This window comes from Syngnathus floridae, chromosome 5 (assembly GCF_059516105.1).
Source record: "Syngnathus floridae isolate MCC-2025c chromosome 5, RoL_Sflo_1.0, whole genome shotgun sequence".
In the NCBI taxonomy this organism is placed as follows: Eukaryota; Metazoa; Chordata; class Actinopteri; order Syngnathiformes; family Syngnathidae; genus Syngnathus; species Syngnathus floridae.
The window spans coordinates 15516435-15529290 of record NC_142417.1 but is presented as its reverse complement, the minus strand read 5'-3'; the positions used below and the strand labels follow the sequence as shown (position 1 = coordinate 15529290).

Here is a 12856-nt window from a genome sequence, read left to right as displayed (position 1 = left end):
ACCCCTGGGGATCAATAAATGTTCAATCAATCAATCAATCAATCAATCAATCAATCAATCAATCAATCAATCATAATGTGTTTTTGTCAAAATGCCCCAAGGATCAAGAATCACATCATGATTTATACTCTTTTTGAGCTTTGTAGTTCCATGTCATGCAAATGAGCTACTGCTCATTCGTCCCTCTACTGTGAGTGAAAAAGTGAGGCCAATTTTAAGACTTTTTCCCAGTATTCAGACCGCTCTAGAGTAACTATTTTTCCAAAGAGCCAAGCACAACAAGTCTAGTGACATTTTCTGCGCCTGACACCTGAGGAGAAAATTCACAGTGGTATTCACATTGGAGGGAGCACTTACTTACACTTGTCAATTTATTATGCAGATCCGTACACGTTTGCACGCAGCGGACACATTTTTGTGATGTTTAAATTTGGCAATACACAAAATGGCTTCACAGACACATTTCGGAAAATAGGCAGTTAACAAAAGAGTAACTCAGCTCCAGGCACTCCAGAAACAAGCAATTAAAATGTCAACTCCATAAAACATCCCCTGATGGAAGACACAAGGATCAGTAAGCTCCAGTTTTGGCCATGCGGCCTGTGAGGTATGCATGAAAACTAACGTTTTTTTTTTAAAGGGATGGATGGATGGATGGGTGGATGGATGGATGGATGGATGGATGGATGGATGGATGGATGGATGGATGGATGGATGGATGGATGGATGGATGGATGGATGGATGGATGGATGGATGGATGGATGGATGGATGGATGGATGGATGGATGGATGGATGGATGGATGGATGGATGGATGGATGGATGGATGGATGGACGGATGGACAGACGGACGGACGGACGGACGGACGGACGGACGGATCAGTTGACGGCTCCGTCGACAGATCGGTCGACAGATCGGTCGATGGATTGATAGATAGGAGACTGTTTCCCACACAATCTCATGTGCTATCAACTGTATGTTATCATCACACTTTTCTATGTTTCCATCCCTGATATTTTTCACCCAAAACATAAAGAAGCCATAGACACATTTGTCAAGTTAAACCCAGGTGATCAGTGACCTGAGTGACTTTGGTTTACTGGCTTCAGATGAATAATATTCAAGAAAACTTTGGTTGGGGGGGGTCAACTTTGGAGTTTCTTGTTGTAGTGTATGAATGCAAAAATAATAAACACTGTTATAATCCAAACAGTTCCAGACCGAACACACAAAGGAACACTAAACCGTAGATGGTTGTAAAGTTGGGGTATGCTCTTATTCCATTTGTTTTCCCATGCGACAAAATGACTTAAAATGCTATACAAGGCAAACAATAAGCCAAATGAAAAAGTGATATAAACACAATGATAAAAGTAATAGTATATAAATCATAATCCAATAAAACAAAGAGCAAATAGTGTGACAATCCGCAAAATGATAGCAATCAATCAACCATACATTTCTGGGGGAATTCACAGAAGCTGGCAGTCTCTCACACATAGCTGAGGTTTGATTTATGAAACTCTTCTTTGGACTGTTTCGAGGCCACCAAGTTAGTATACATACATATGTATGTACCTACCATACCTACATACATACGTACATACGTACATACGTACATACATACATACATACATACATACATACATACATACATACATACATACATACATACATACATACATACATACATACATACATACATACATACATACATACATACATACATACATACATACATACATACATACATACATACATACATACATACATACATACATACATACATACATACTTACATACATACATAGTACATACATACATGTTGCATCATTGTGGACCACATCACATGGGAGTCTTTTTCAGTCATGTTGTTTTTTTACTTCAACGTTGCATGTTGAAAATTCTTGAGAAACATGATTCCATCATTGTATTTAAAAGTGGGTGGGATGTTGTTACACAGACACAGTTTGTGATGAGAGGAATTCCCTCAAGGCTCTTCGAGACTCTGCCAGATTTGACATTCAAATTAATGCCCAAGCGCACACTTCCCGTGGGCATACAACCTTTTAAATGTTCCGATGTAGCCTGGCCTCTTGACAGTGTATAATAATTTTACTTAATGAAGCTTCAAAATCATTTGAACGCTGCTCAAACAAATGGGTTCTTTGAAACGACAAATTTTCTTTAATGCTGAACCAACCCATACACTTCTCATGCAGTCAAGTCTAACGTTGCTTCAAGCTGAAATGAATCATTTTAAAGTCTGCAAAGGCAGTTCTACACTATCAACTCCTCAGTGAAGCGTGGTGGTGGTAGTGCCAGGGTGTGCGCATGAATGGACGCCAATGAAACTGGTTCCCTTTCATTTATTGATCACATGACTCTCGTGGAAAAAACAACAATTAAATCATTTCAGGCAACATTATATATTAGCATATTATATATTGGCATATTAGGCCAAAAGCTTCAGAACTCATTTGCTGGTGCTTCACAATGTGGATGGACAATGATGTGAAGCATACTGAGAAAATAACAAAAGCATGCATTTCACTTGCCGAGGACAAAATTGAAGGCAAAATGCACCAAGATCAAGTAAAGAAAGAAAGTTGCAGTTGAGGCCTGACAGTATATCACCAGGGATATATTCCAGCGTCAAGCTTTAATTGACCGCAAAGCATTTGACACCAAATTGCACCCAAGTCATGATTGTTAATTTTACTGTGAATGGTTGTCTGTATGTGTCATCTATGTGTGACCTGGAATTGGATGGTGGCCGATTTGGGCTATATATATTTTGAATTGCTATTGCGGCGACCCATTATCAGTCGGGTAAAACTAACCTGGCATAGACAGACATCGACACAATAGACATAGAATAACATTAAGACTCTACAGGCAACACCAATCTTAAAACTTTAAAAACGTTAAGTGTATACACACACACATATATATATATGTGTATGTATATATATATATATATATATATATATATATATATATATATATATATATATATATATATATATATATATATATATATATATATATATATATATATATATATATATATATATATATATATATATATATATATATACGTATATATATATATATAAAGTGGTTATAACTGTCCAGCAGTCATAACCACTGCAGCACAGCACTACCTGATGGGTTATCAGTGAACAGATTTACTGTCAATTTTGTTCTGCTTCATTTTCACATGTCCAGGGCAGAGGCAAATTTGTTGCATCTAAGTCAAACGTTTTCTTTTGCTGTGACTGCCAGTGGTAATGACAGTTGGATAGTTGCTTGCTCTGTATTTACTAGGAAGTGCCAGAGTTTATTCAGAACTTATAAGTACTTATTAAATTAATATTCAAGGTGCTTACCTGTAACATTGAGAGAGTTTTATTGAGAAATAGCAGCTACTTTCACACGGTGATGGATAAAGTTTAGCAGGTTGGTTTTGCATGGGAACAGATCATCTTAAGACAACGGAAGGAGTGGTAAATCAGCTCACATAGTAAACCGTATAAACATGTGACAGTCACGTGGTCCTACAGTTCACAGATAAATTGTTGACAAAAAACTATACTTTTGGTTCATATTACGTTTGTAAATTTGACTGAGAGGAAGTCAGTGTCCCACCAGCCTTGAACCTCACAGCACGTTGCTGATGTGACCCCATGAAGCTGTCGCCACATGTCACCTCTGCTTGGCATTCTTTGGATAAGTGTGCGCCAGTGTTCTTTCAAAATGCCGCAGGAGGAAGCAGAATCAGGCATCAGTCTTGAGTGGAGCGGAATAGACACAATTATTTCCCCACATCCCCAAAACTGTTAAATGGTGACCTTAGCTCAACCCTTGTCTGTATGACTTGCATTGTCTGCACAGAGTAAGGTGAGCGTGTTATTGGGAAGGTGGGGGTGGATTCTAGGCAGTTAAGTCAAGCAGGAACCCTCGATGTTGCTAATTTATTTACAGATTTAATTAGATGGATAGAGCCCTCATAGATATAAGAAAGAGAGGGAGATGTTGCCAGCGTTACAGCACTTTAATTATGGTAGCAGACTCCTGATCCCTGCGCTCCGCTGTCTAGGGAGCCAGTTAATTAAAATCCTCATTATGTTACTTTTAATTAGTTCCCCCTCTTTTGTTTCCTTTCACCATATGGCCGTGTTCCGTGGTCAAATTAACGTAATTGAGCTAATTAAGCCGATCACTTTAATTATTCAAAGCGCTCCGATTGGCCAGGAGAACTTCTCTCGCTCTCCCATTACTGGCATTCCTGCAAGATGCTGGGAGCCGTACACTCTTTGTCATTATGTTCCTTGACTCCCATGTGGAAGGCAAGTGAGTTATGGCTCCAGCATGCATCTCTTCCTACATGTTCCAGCAATGTCTCATGTTTCACTAACATACAAATGCGGCACAGCGAAGGCACCGCGGCCAGTTCAAAGTCAGTTCACAAAACGTTTGCTCAGTTAACACTCCGGGTTATAGATATGAGAAATGAAGTCCTGTTGATTATTGTGGTAAAGAGGCATCTGAGCAGTGGAAGTTATTTGGTGCAGCATAAATACTCTAGCTTTGCCAAGCCAGGAAACGTTCACAAGGACCGTGCTTTTCATGCTTTAGATAAAGAAAAAAAATCATGAGAACCAGATGGCAGTTGCCAGTTTTACAGCAAACGTATTTTTTGAGCCTCTTGCCCAGCTGTGGACGAGACTTGTCTATCAGGGATAAACTTCACTTCTGAGTGCACGTAAAATGTTGGAGCCAGCCATGTTGATTTTGTTGTTGTTGTATCAATGATTAAAATGAAAGAAGAGAACAAACTAACTTGGTCCAATTCCATAATACACACATAAATTTAATGTCCCAATGATTGTCACACACACAACGGGGTGCGGTGAAATTTGTCTCTGCATTTAACCCATCCCGGAAGGGAGCAGTGAGCGGCAGCGGTGCTGCGCCGGGGAATCATTTGGGGATCTAACCCCCCAATTCCAACCCTTTAATGCTGAGTAGCAAGCAAGGAGGCAATGGGTCCCATTTTTATAGTTTTTGGTATGACCTGACCAGGGTTTGAACCCACAACCTTCCAGTCTCAGGGCAGACACTCTACCACTAGGCCACTGAGCTGGTTTGGCCACTGAGCTGATAAAAGAGACACTTATATACTAAAATGTTTTTTTTTTTTTTTTTTTTTGGTAGCACCTCACCTATCTGCCCAAACTTATTGCAAAAATGGGTTCGTATATTTTTCACTTATAAGAACTGGATGTGGCTGTGCATTGCAGCAATTTGTTTCATGTTTTAGTTTCATTATATACTTTCCTGCACTATTCAAGTGTATTAGATCAGTCTTGTGTAAACATTTGACTGGTGCTGTATATAATTTATTTTATGCTTCAAAAGGATGAAGTTTAATTTTTTTCAGTTTATTTCTGAATATTGTATAATTCCCTTGACGTGAGGTCTACACTCTCCTGTGTGCTCACACGTAATGATATAGAGAATCGTGTTGCAAGCAAACAATGGACAACATCTAGGAGGTCCAACCAAAAGCAGTACATCACTGATTCTTAATGCGTTTGCTTCCAGAGAGGCCTCATCATCAAGATGAAGGCATTGAAATGGCATCTTGGCTCTCTCACAAGAGTATCTGGGTAAGAAGAAGACTTTTCATAACGGGCATGTAAAAATATCCTGGCATCATCTTGTGCCTTCACACAGTGTGCGGCGGTGGAGCTCAGGCAATTACTCTCATCTCCATGTGTTAATATGATTAATTAGCAGGAACAAACACTTTCCTATGACACAGGCTACATGGTGAGCCACACACCTGCAGAAGGTCTGATAAAAGACAACGCCTCATGGCATAGAGCCTTTTCTTGAGACCTGCTAATTGGCATCTGAAAACGTTCTGGCTAATTAGGAAGAGGCAGATGAGCCTTGATTAGTTTGAATGCAAAGTGTAACTTGTGGTGCGGTGGGAGTCGAGAATGTGCCGAGGTTTTAGTTCCTCGCCGTCACGATACAAAGATAATTGTAATTGTGATGATTTGCATACGTTAATGAATTTGAGTGACGCCCCTTGATCAGGCGTGGAATAAATAATTGATGCAGTATCAGCACCTACCATGACAAGTGGGACATTTTAGAAAAGCTAAGCGCATTAAGGTGCAGGTTTGATGGCTGCCATGCTCCCAGGCAAGGTGCAAAAGTAGAGCAGATGCTATCTTTTGCTAGCTGCACGTTGCATGCTCACTGCTGCTATCACGCTGAGATTACCCAGACCTTTTTGATGGGATGCAACCTAAAGATTCTGACATTACATTAAAAAACTTTGCAGATCTAACTCTAATTGGACATAGTTTAGAATGATTATTCAACCAAACACTTATACAGCACAGCACAGCACAAAGAGCACAATGCAGCACGACAAATACTAAATAGGTCCAATTGGTTGAAATTTCCTCCATCGAGATGGGACCTAGAGAGCTTTCAGATTAGTCTTTATTAGAGGGAGGCAGGCAGAAAGGCAGGCAGGCAGTCACAGAACCAGCCGGCCACAGGATATGCCCCAAGTTCAGCCTCCCAGGAGTTCCACCGGCACAGATACAGGGCTCATGTTTAATTGCTTCTGTAAATGGTCAGAGCTCAAGCCCCCTAATTCCATTCCCCGGGGTAATCAGCCATGTTTTAACCATACTGGGCTAACAAAAGTGAGAGAGCGAGAGACAGACCGCTCCAGCCACCATGCTAGCTACAGGAAGTACAGGACAACTCCTGGGCTGCTAAGGGGCCTCACACTCATGTCAGCTCATATGATACATTTTTTGAATTTGCTTTTTCTCAATAAAACCATCATTTGCACACATTGACCAGGAAAAATGATATAATCAATACATTTCATTATGGAAATTACAGGCAGCCACAAGGGAAAATTCCTATTCTCAATAGTGCTTTAAAAGTTTGTAGCAATAGTTTGAGACATCATTTTTGTGGAATTAATGGATTTTTCATGACTGGGATATACATTTTGTGCCCGACACCCATCCAATTTTATAATTTGACACCCAAGGTCTCAGATAGACATATAAAAGATCAGATCAGAGTTCCTTCGAAACACTAATGACAATTAGGGAAAATAATGCCACTTGGCACAAGACGTCATGTTACAGTAGTCCATCAAACTCTAAAACATGTTTTGCTCCATCCTTTGATTGATGACAGTTATAGTCTTCGAGCTTTCTCGTAGTACAGAAAAGTCTCTGCTAGTGCAGTCCACACAGAATGTAAGCATCTGCCACCTTTGTACGGAACACCAGGGATCCCATATGGAGAAGGAAGTGATGACAATTCTAAGGGCCCATTACTGACCGGTCCCATGGAAAACAGTATTTTCAATTTGCAGCTTTTCTATTTTTTCCTTTTCCCTGGGGCCCGCAAACCCTGGCAACACTACATAAATTGACTGAATGAAGGTTCTGGGATTCTGTGATATGATGACGAGATGGGATTTCACCAGGAGGAAGCTGCTTCTTCAGTGGAGGGAGGTGTGGGGGTCAACAGAACTCACAGCAATGGCAACTGTACATAGTAGGAGACAGGAATTAAACCTTCAGTGCACACTCCACTCAGCACACCTGCAAAGAAGACAGGAAATGAGCAAAGACATGGGTATGTCTAATCGTACTTGACTCCTTTATGCAGTAGTTATAAAAGGGGTTCTCACATTGGTGTTGCATTCGATAGTGGCACGAGTACCGCGCCTTGATATTTCGGCTTCAGAAACATTTATTTTTAGCACCTAGTATTTAAAAAAAAAACATTAATAAAAGACCGGCTCGCCAAGTCCGTCTTAAGGGCGAGTATACATACACGCAAAGCTGCCTGTCTAGCAATGGGTGAAACGCCTTTAAGTGTCTGATAAGGCTTCTTCTGCATGAGTGTAAGAGGAAGATAGTTTCCGCTTGCTGTCGCATCTCCGCTTCTTGTTGAAAAGAATGATGCGCAAAGTGTCATATAGAACTTTTGGGAATTTTATTGCCAACTCCCATGGCAAACCAACCGACATGACAAAGTTTGTCTGTAAAGCTTATTTTAAAACTGCCGTGGCTCAAGGCGGGAACATCTCCAATCTGGCCAAGCGCGTCATTGACAGGCGACTACTTGGGACATGTAGCAGACCCCACATGCACGTGCACACACGCAAAGCGACACTACTGGCTCATTAGCAATCAAATGTAGATATTTGCTTGATAGTAATGGTGGAAATGTACAATATCAACAATGGATGACATTAAATCCAGTCAACTAGGTCAAGAATGCGACAGTGAATGCATACAAGTACATGCATTGACATGTATACAGTATGCTTATTTAAACACAAATGCAGGCATTTATCTCACTATTAAAATCCATTCTTAACAATGAAAAGGGCTAATTCTGTGTCCAAATGGCATAGAGGTTATACAGTTGCATATCCGGCCATGAAAATGATCATAACCTGTAAAAAAAAAAAAAACACAATATTGTGTAGCAAGATTTATGTGCGTTAATGTTCACACATGTTTATGTTTAAAATGCTATTATCTATTAAGCATTTACTAATTACGTTTTTTTTGTCAGTTTTATTTTTGTCGAGGTAGTGTTTCAGTACTGGTATCGAGGTACTTTATTCAGGTAAACATTTTTGTATTGTGGCAACACAACAGGAAACATTTCAATTATATTAAACCAATTGCCTGATTAACATGGATCTTAGGTCTAGGAATCAAAATCACAAATTCTGTTCACAAGAGTATCGCAAGTGTAGTCAAGTTGACTGGCGGGAAACTTGTGTCGCAACATTCCAAACAATTACCACCACAATAGTGGTAGTGACAGATAAATGGTGGAGAGATGAGCTATGTGCAGAATTAATAACAGATTATTTTCTGAATTCACAGTGGGGTAATTAGCACCTCTTGACAGAAAAAAAGTTGTGTTCAAGGACTATTATCTTTATTATCTTTCCACTTTTTCAAGTTTGCATTCTTTAATAATGGAGAATTGGATCTCTGCATTGTTTGTGGTGATAGTCTCTAATGCAAATAGGGAATTTAGAAGCCTAATTTTAATGATTTCTTTTTTACTCCTGTCATTGTCAGTTATTTGTGTCAGTGCAACAGTTTTGTTTGTTCATGCAGGGACAGTGATATCTGTTTTCCTTTTGACTTTTAAAACACTAAATGATGAATAAACGATGTTGTACTTCTGAGTTATCATATTTTACCCATTTTCAGTTTATCTGACTGATCAAATATGCAGCTATGTTAAAAGAGAGAACGCAATGCAGATATTTAAACATGTGAGATTTGTAAGGAAAATATTTATTTACCTTCTGGTCCGTCATCACAGAGTTACTTTGAAGTTGTGGTAGGTGGCTACTGAGCAAGGCAGCACCGGGTCTGTCGTGTTCACAGAAAATTGTACCATTGATGTAATGGAAGCGATCTCCAGGCATCAGTCTGTTCCTGCACGTGGCACAGCTAAAACACTGCCAGAGAAATACGAAACGTTAGGACCATAAATAAAATCAGCACAGGAACATCATATACGGTTTGATAATATACTTCGTACGACAATGTTTGATGGTATTGTGTGATTTAATGGTGAGCACAATAGTGGTTAAAAGTCACTTTTACCTCACAGTTATGAAAATATAGTCATTAATGTCATGGAAGTGTGTAATTAGGTAATATTCTACTACATTGTATTAAGGCTGTCGTTTTGTTTTATATATTTTCTTTCATGTTACTACATAAGTTAAGCAAAATTTTAGAAACACAAGTGAGCGTGAAGGGCACTAAGCAACAAACATTTTTGTATAATCTTGTTTGTTGTGAAATGAAAAATTTATCAGTGGCAAAAAAAAAAAAAAACCTTAATTGTCTTTGCAAAAGACAGAATTTTTGATACAATTTGGGAGTGTCAAAATTATGCAGATGTTCCTAATGAACTCTGAGTCTATGTTTGAGGGTTGGGGGGATGAGGAATACCCCAGATATTTCTGTCAAACGCACAGCAGGACGCAAAGCAGGCTGAAGTGGGAGCTGGGGACTTACCTTAAGGTGGTAAACATTTCCCTGTGCCCTCATCACCATCTCATTGGCTGGGATCGACTGGCCACAGGCATTGCACGCCCCACTGTGCCCAAACAGCCTGCAAATTAAAAAAAAAAAAAGAAAAAGGCTCATTTGATACAACCTCTATAGGCTGAAAACTACCCACTTCTCTTTTCCTCTTGATACCTCATCGCCACATAAGAGCTCACCTGATGTAGTCGCTGCGACACAGAATCATGCCTCCTTTGCTGTAGCAAGTGGTGCCAATGTCGCCCAGCTGGGCTTGGCAGCAGGAACACTTGAGGCAGCGAGTGTGCCAATAACGCTCCATGGAGAAGAGCAGGAAACGGTCAGCGATCTTCCCCCCACATCCTGCACATGACCTCGGGCCAGGCGCTACGCCTGATGCTTGGTTGTTCACCATACTGACGTGGGCCCTCGGTGGCTCCTGGACACAGGCTGCACGGAAATTGGAGGCATGACACAGTGACAGTGTTACTGATCCGTATGTTCAGATTAAGAGTACGTTTCATGTTTTTAGTTAAATGGCAAGCCTAAATTTTGATGAGGATGTGCTATTCCATTGCTCTCTCTCTCTCTATATATATATGTGTGTGTGTGTGTGTGTGTGTGTGTGTGTGTGTGTGTGTGTGTGTGTGTGTGTGTGTGTGTGTGTGTGTGTGTGTGTGTGTGTGTGTGTGTGTGTGTGTGTGTGTTAATGAGGTTATTGTTCAGTGCTTACTTTTCACGAGAAATGCATCATACATAATAGCTTAACATGACGTGCAGGATACTAACCGGTAACTACCAAGACTACGTATACTGTACCGAAACGTCATATAAGTGAGTATTTGCAAGGCAGAAAGTTCAGTAAAACTTGTATTAAGATACAAACAGTGAGGTGAATCTATTCGTGCAAGGTCGTGTATTTATTTTTTTTATTTTTTTAAGGGTGAAACAAGGAAAGTCGCAAAATGGAACTTCTTCACGCCTGCCAGCTTTTAAACAGAAGGTATTCATGTCAAAGCGTTTCTTTTTCAATCCGTTCTCAATGTCGTATAGAACTTTAACCGAACAAAACTGTAACAACGTTAACGTAGAAGTTCAATAAAAGCCTCACTGGAGCTGACGGAAAGGAAAAAGAAAGGGAGCGGAGAAACAGACGCGTTACCTTGTCGAGCCAAAAGGTTTTCCTCCTGCGTTGAAATCAAAAGGCTGTGGAAAATAGTTCTCAAAAAAACATGGTCGCCTTTACGTTTGTAAAACTGGATTCAGGCGTAACAATGTTGCGGCTCCATCTCTTTGTAGAAGAGTGTGTCAAAAGAAGGATAAAATCCCAGAACAGGATGGCGCGCAGACTGCAAATAGTTTTGAGGAAAGTCTCTCACTTGGGGATCCCCGTATAAAGCACTATACACGGCGAGGAGGTTACATGCCAACCGCTCCTTCTTTACGTCTCACTCGCTCTTCCAGCTGTCCGTCCGATTACACGCCTTCCACTATTTCTGACGCTTATGACAGCGACGCTATTCATCAAATTGCGCAAGGGTCTATTTAAATTACTGAGAGCGAACGTTGCGACGTAAAGCACGTAACAACCAATAGCTGAGCAGTGGGCGTGGTCAAAGTCACAATGATTTATGGGTTTCTCGTTGCCGAATCTTTCTATTCCCAGTTGCATAAAGCGATACAGTATAAGCAGATTCAAAGTAACACATTGTGGTGTGTTTTCAAATGTTTTTGTTAACAAAGAAGATATATCTTTAAACTTAACCTGCTGTATTCTATTCTTTTAGGATTAACAGTACAAGTGTGTGTGTGCGCGTGTGTGTGTGTGTGTGGGGGGGGGGGGGGGCGTTGAGACGGCCAATGAGCCAAAAATACTGTTAATATACGTAAGGATGCGACTCTTGTTTTCCTCCCTTTGAAATTAGGGTTATGTGGTGTTGATTTTATGATTCCAATCCATTCCTCTTTTGCTGTGGCCCAGAATTTAAATAACATTTCTCAGACTGGATTCAACTTTTTCAGAAAAGAGTTATGCTTCTCTTACATCAACGTGGAAATAAATTTGCAATATAAAGAAGTGACGTTTATCATGCCTTGCTGTGAGCTCATCATCCCTAAAATCTCCCCTGCTTGACCCAACTTTACATCATTCACTATTCTGTCCATCCATCCATCCATCCATCCATCCATCCATCCATCCATCCATCCATCCATCCATCCATCCATCCATCCATCCATCCATCCATCCATCCATCCATCCATCCATCCATCCATCCATCCATCCATCCATCCATCCATCCATCCAACACTTATCCAATCAGGTCGTGGGGGCAGCAGGGAAGCCCAGATTTCCTTCTCCCCAGCCACTTTGTTAAACTCATCCCGACGAAGCCCAAAGCGTTACTAGGCCACCAGGCCAGCCGGGAGACAGTCTCTCCAGCGTATCCTGGGACGTCCTTGGGGCATCCTTCTGGAGGGACATGCCCGAAACACTTCACCAGGGAGACGTCCTGGAGGCATCCTGATCAGATGCCTGAGCCACCTCAGCTGGCCCCTTTCTACACAAAGGAGCAGCGGATCGACTCTGAGTCCCTCCTGGATGACCGAGCTTCTCACCCTATCTCTAAGGGAGATCCTGGACACCCTGCAGAGATAATTTATTTTGTCCGCTTGTATTCGAGATCTTGTTCTTTCGGTCACCATCCATAGCTGGTGAGCATAGGTG

At 40.8% G+C, this 12856-nt stretch overlaps 1 protein-coding gene across 2 annotated transcripts; it reads right to left on the bottom strand.

Moving 5' to 3' along the window:
* Window positions 1-6508: 6508 nt before the first annotated feature.
* Window positions 6509-11667, bottom strand: lmo4lb (LIM domain only 4-like b). 2 transcript variants are annotated; one of them, XM_088376664.1, is made up of 5 exons: window positions 11294-11667; window positions 10332-10581; window positions 10123-10219; window positions 9396-9554; window positions 6509-7603 (listed from the first exon to the last, which is right to left on the bottom strand). In XM_088376664.1, exons 2-5 carry the CDS (start codon window positions 10544-10546, stop codon window positions 7589-7591), a joined length of 486 nt encoding a protein of 161 aa, XP_088232790.1. In that variant the 5' UTR covers window positions 10547-10581; window positions 11294-11667; the 3' UTR covers window positions 6509-7588. The 2 variants fall into 2 exon arrangements, with proteins under 2 accessions (XP_088232790.1, XP_088232791.1); XM_088376665.1 differs by having other exon boundaries at window positions 6509-7659; window positions 11294-11665.
* Between the last annotated feature and the right edge of the window lie 1189 nt (window positions 11668-12856).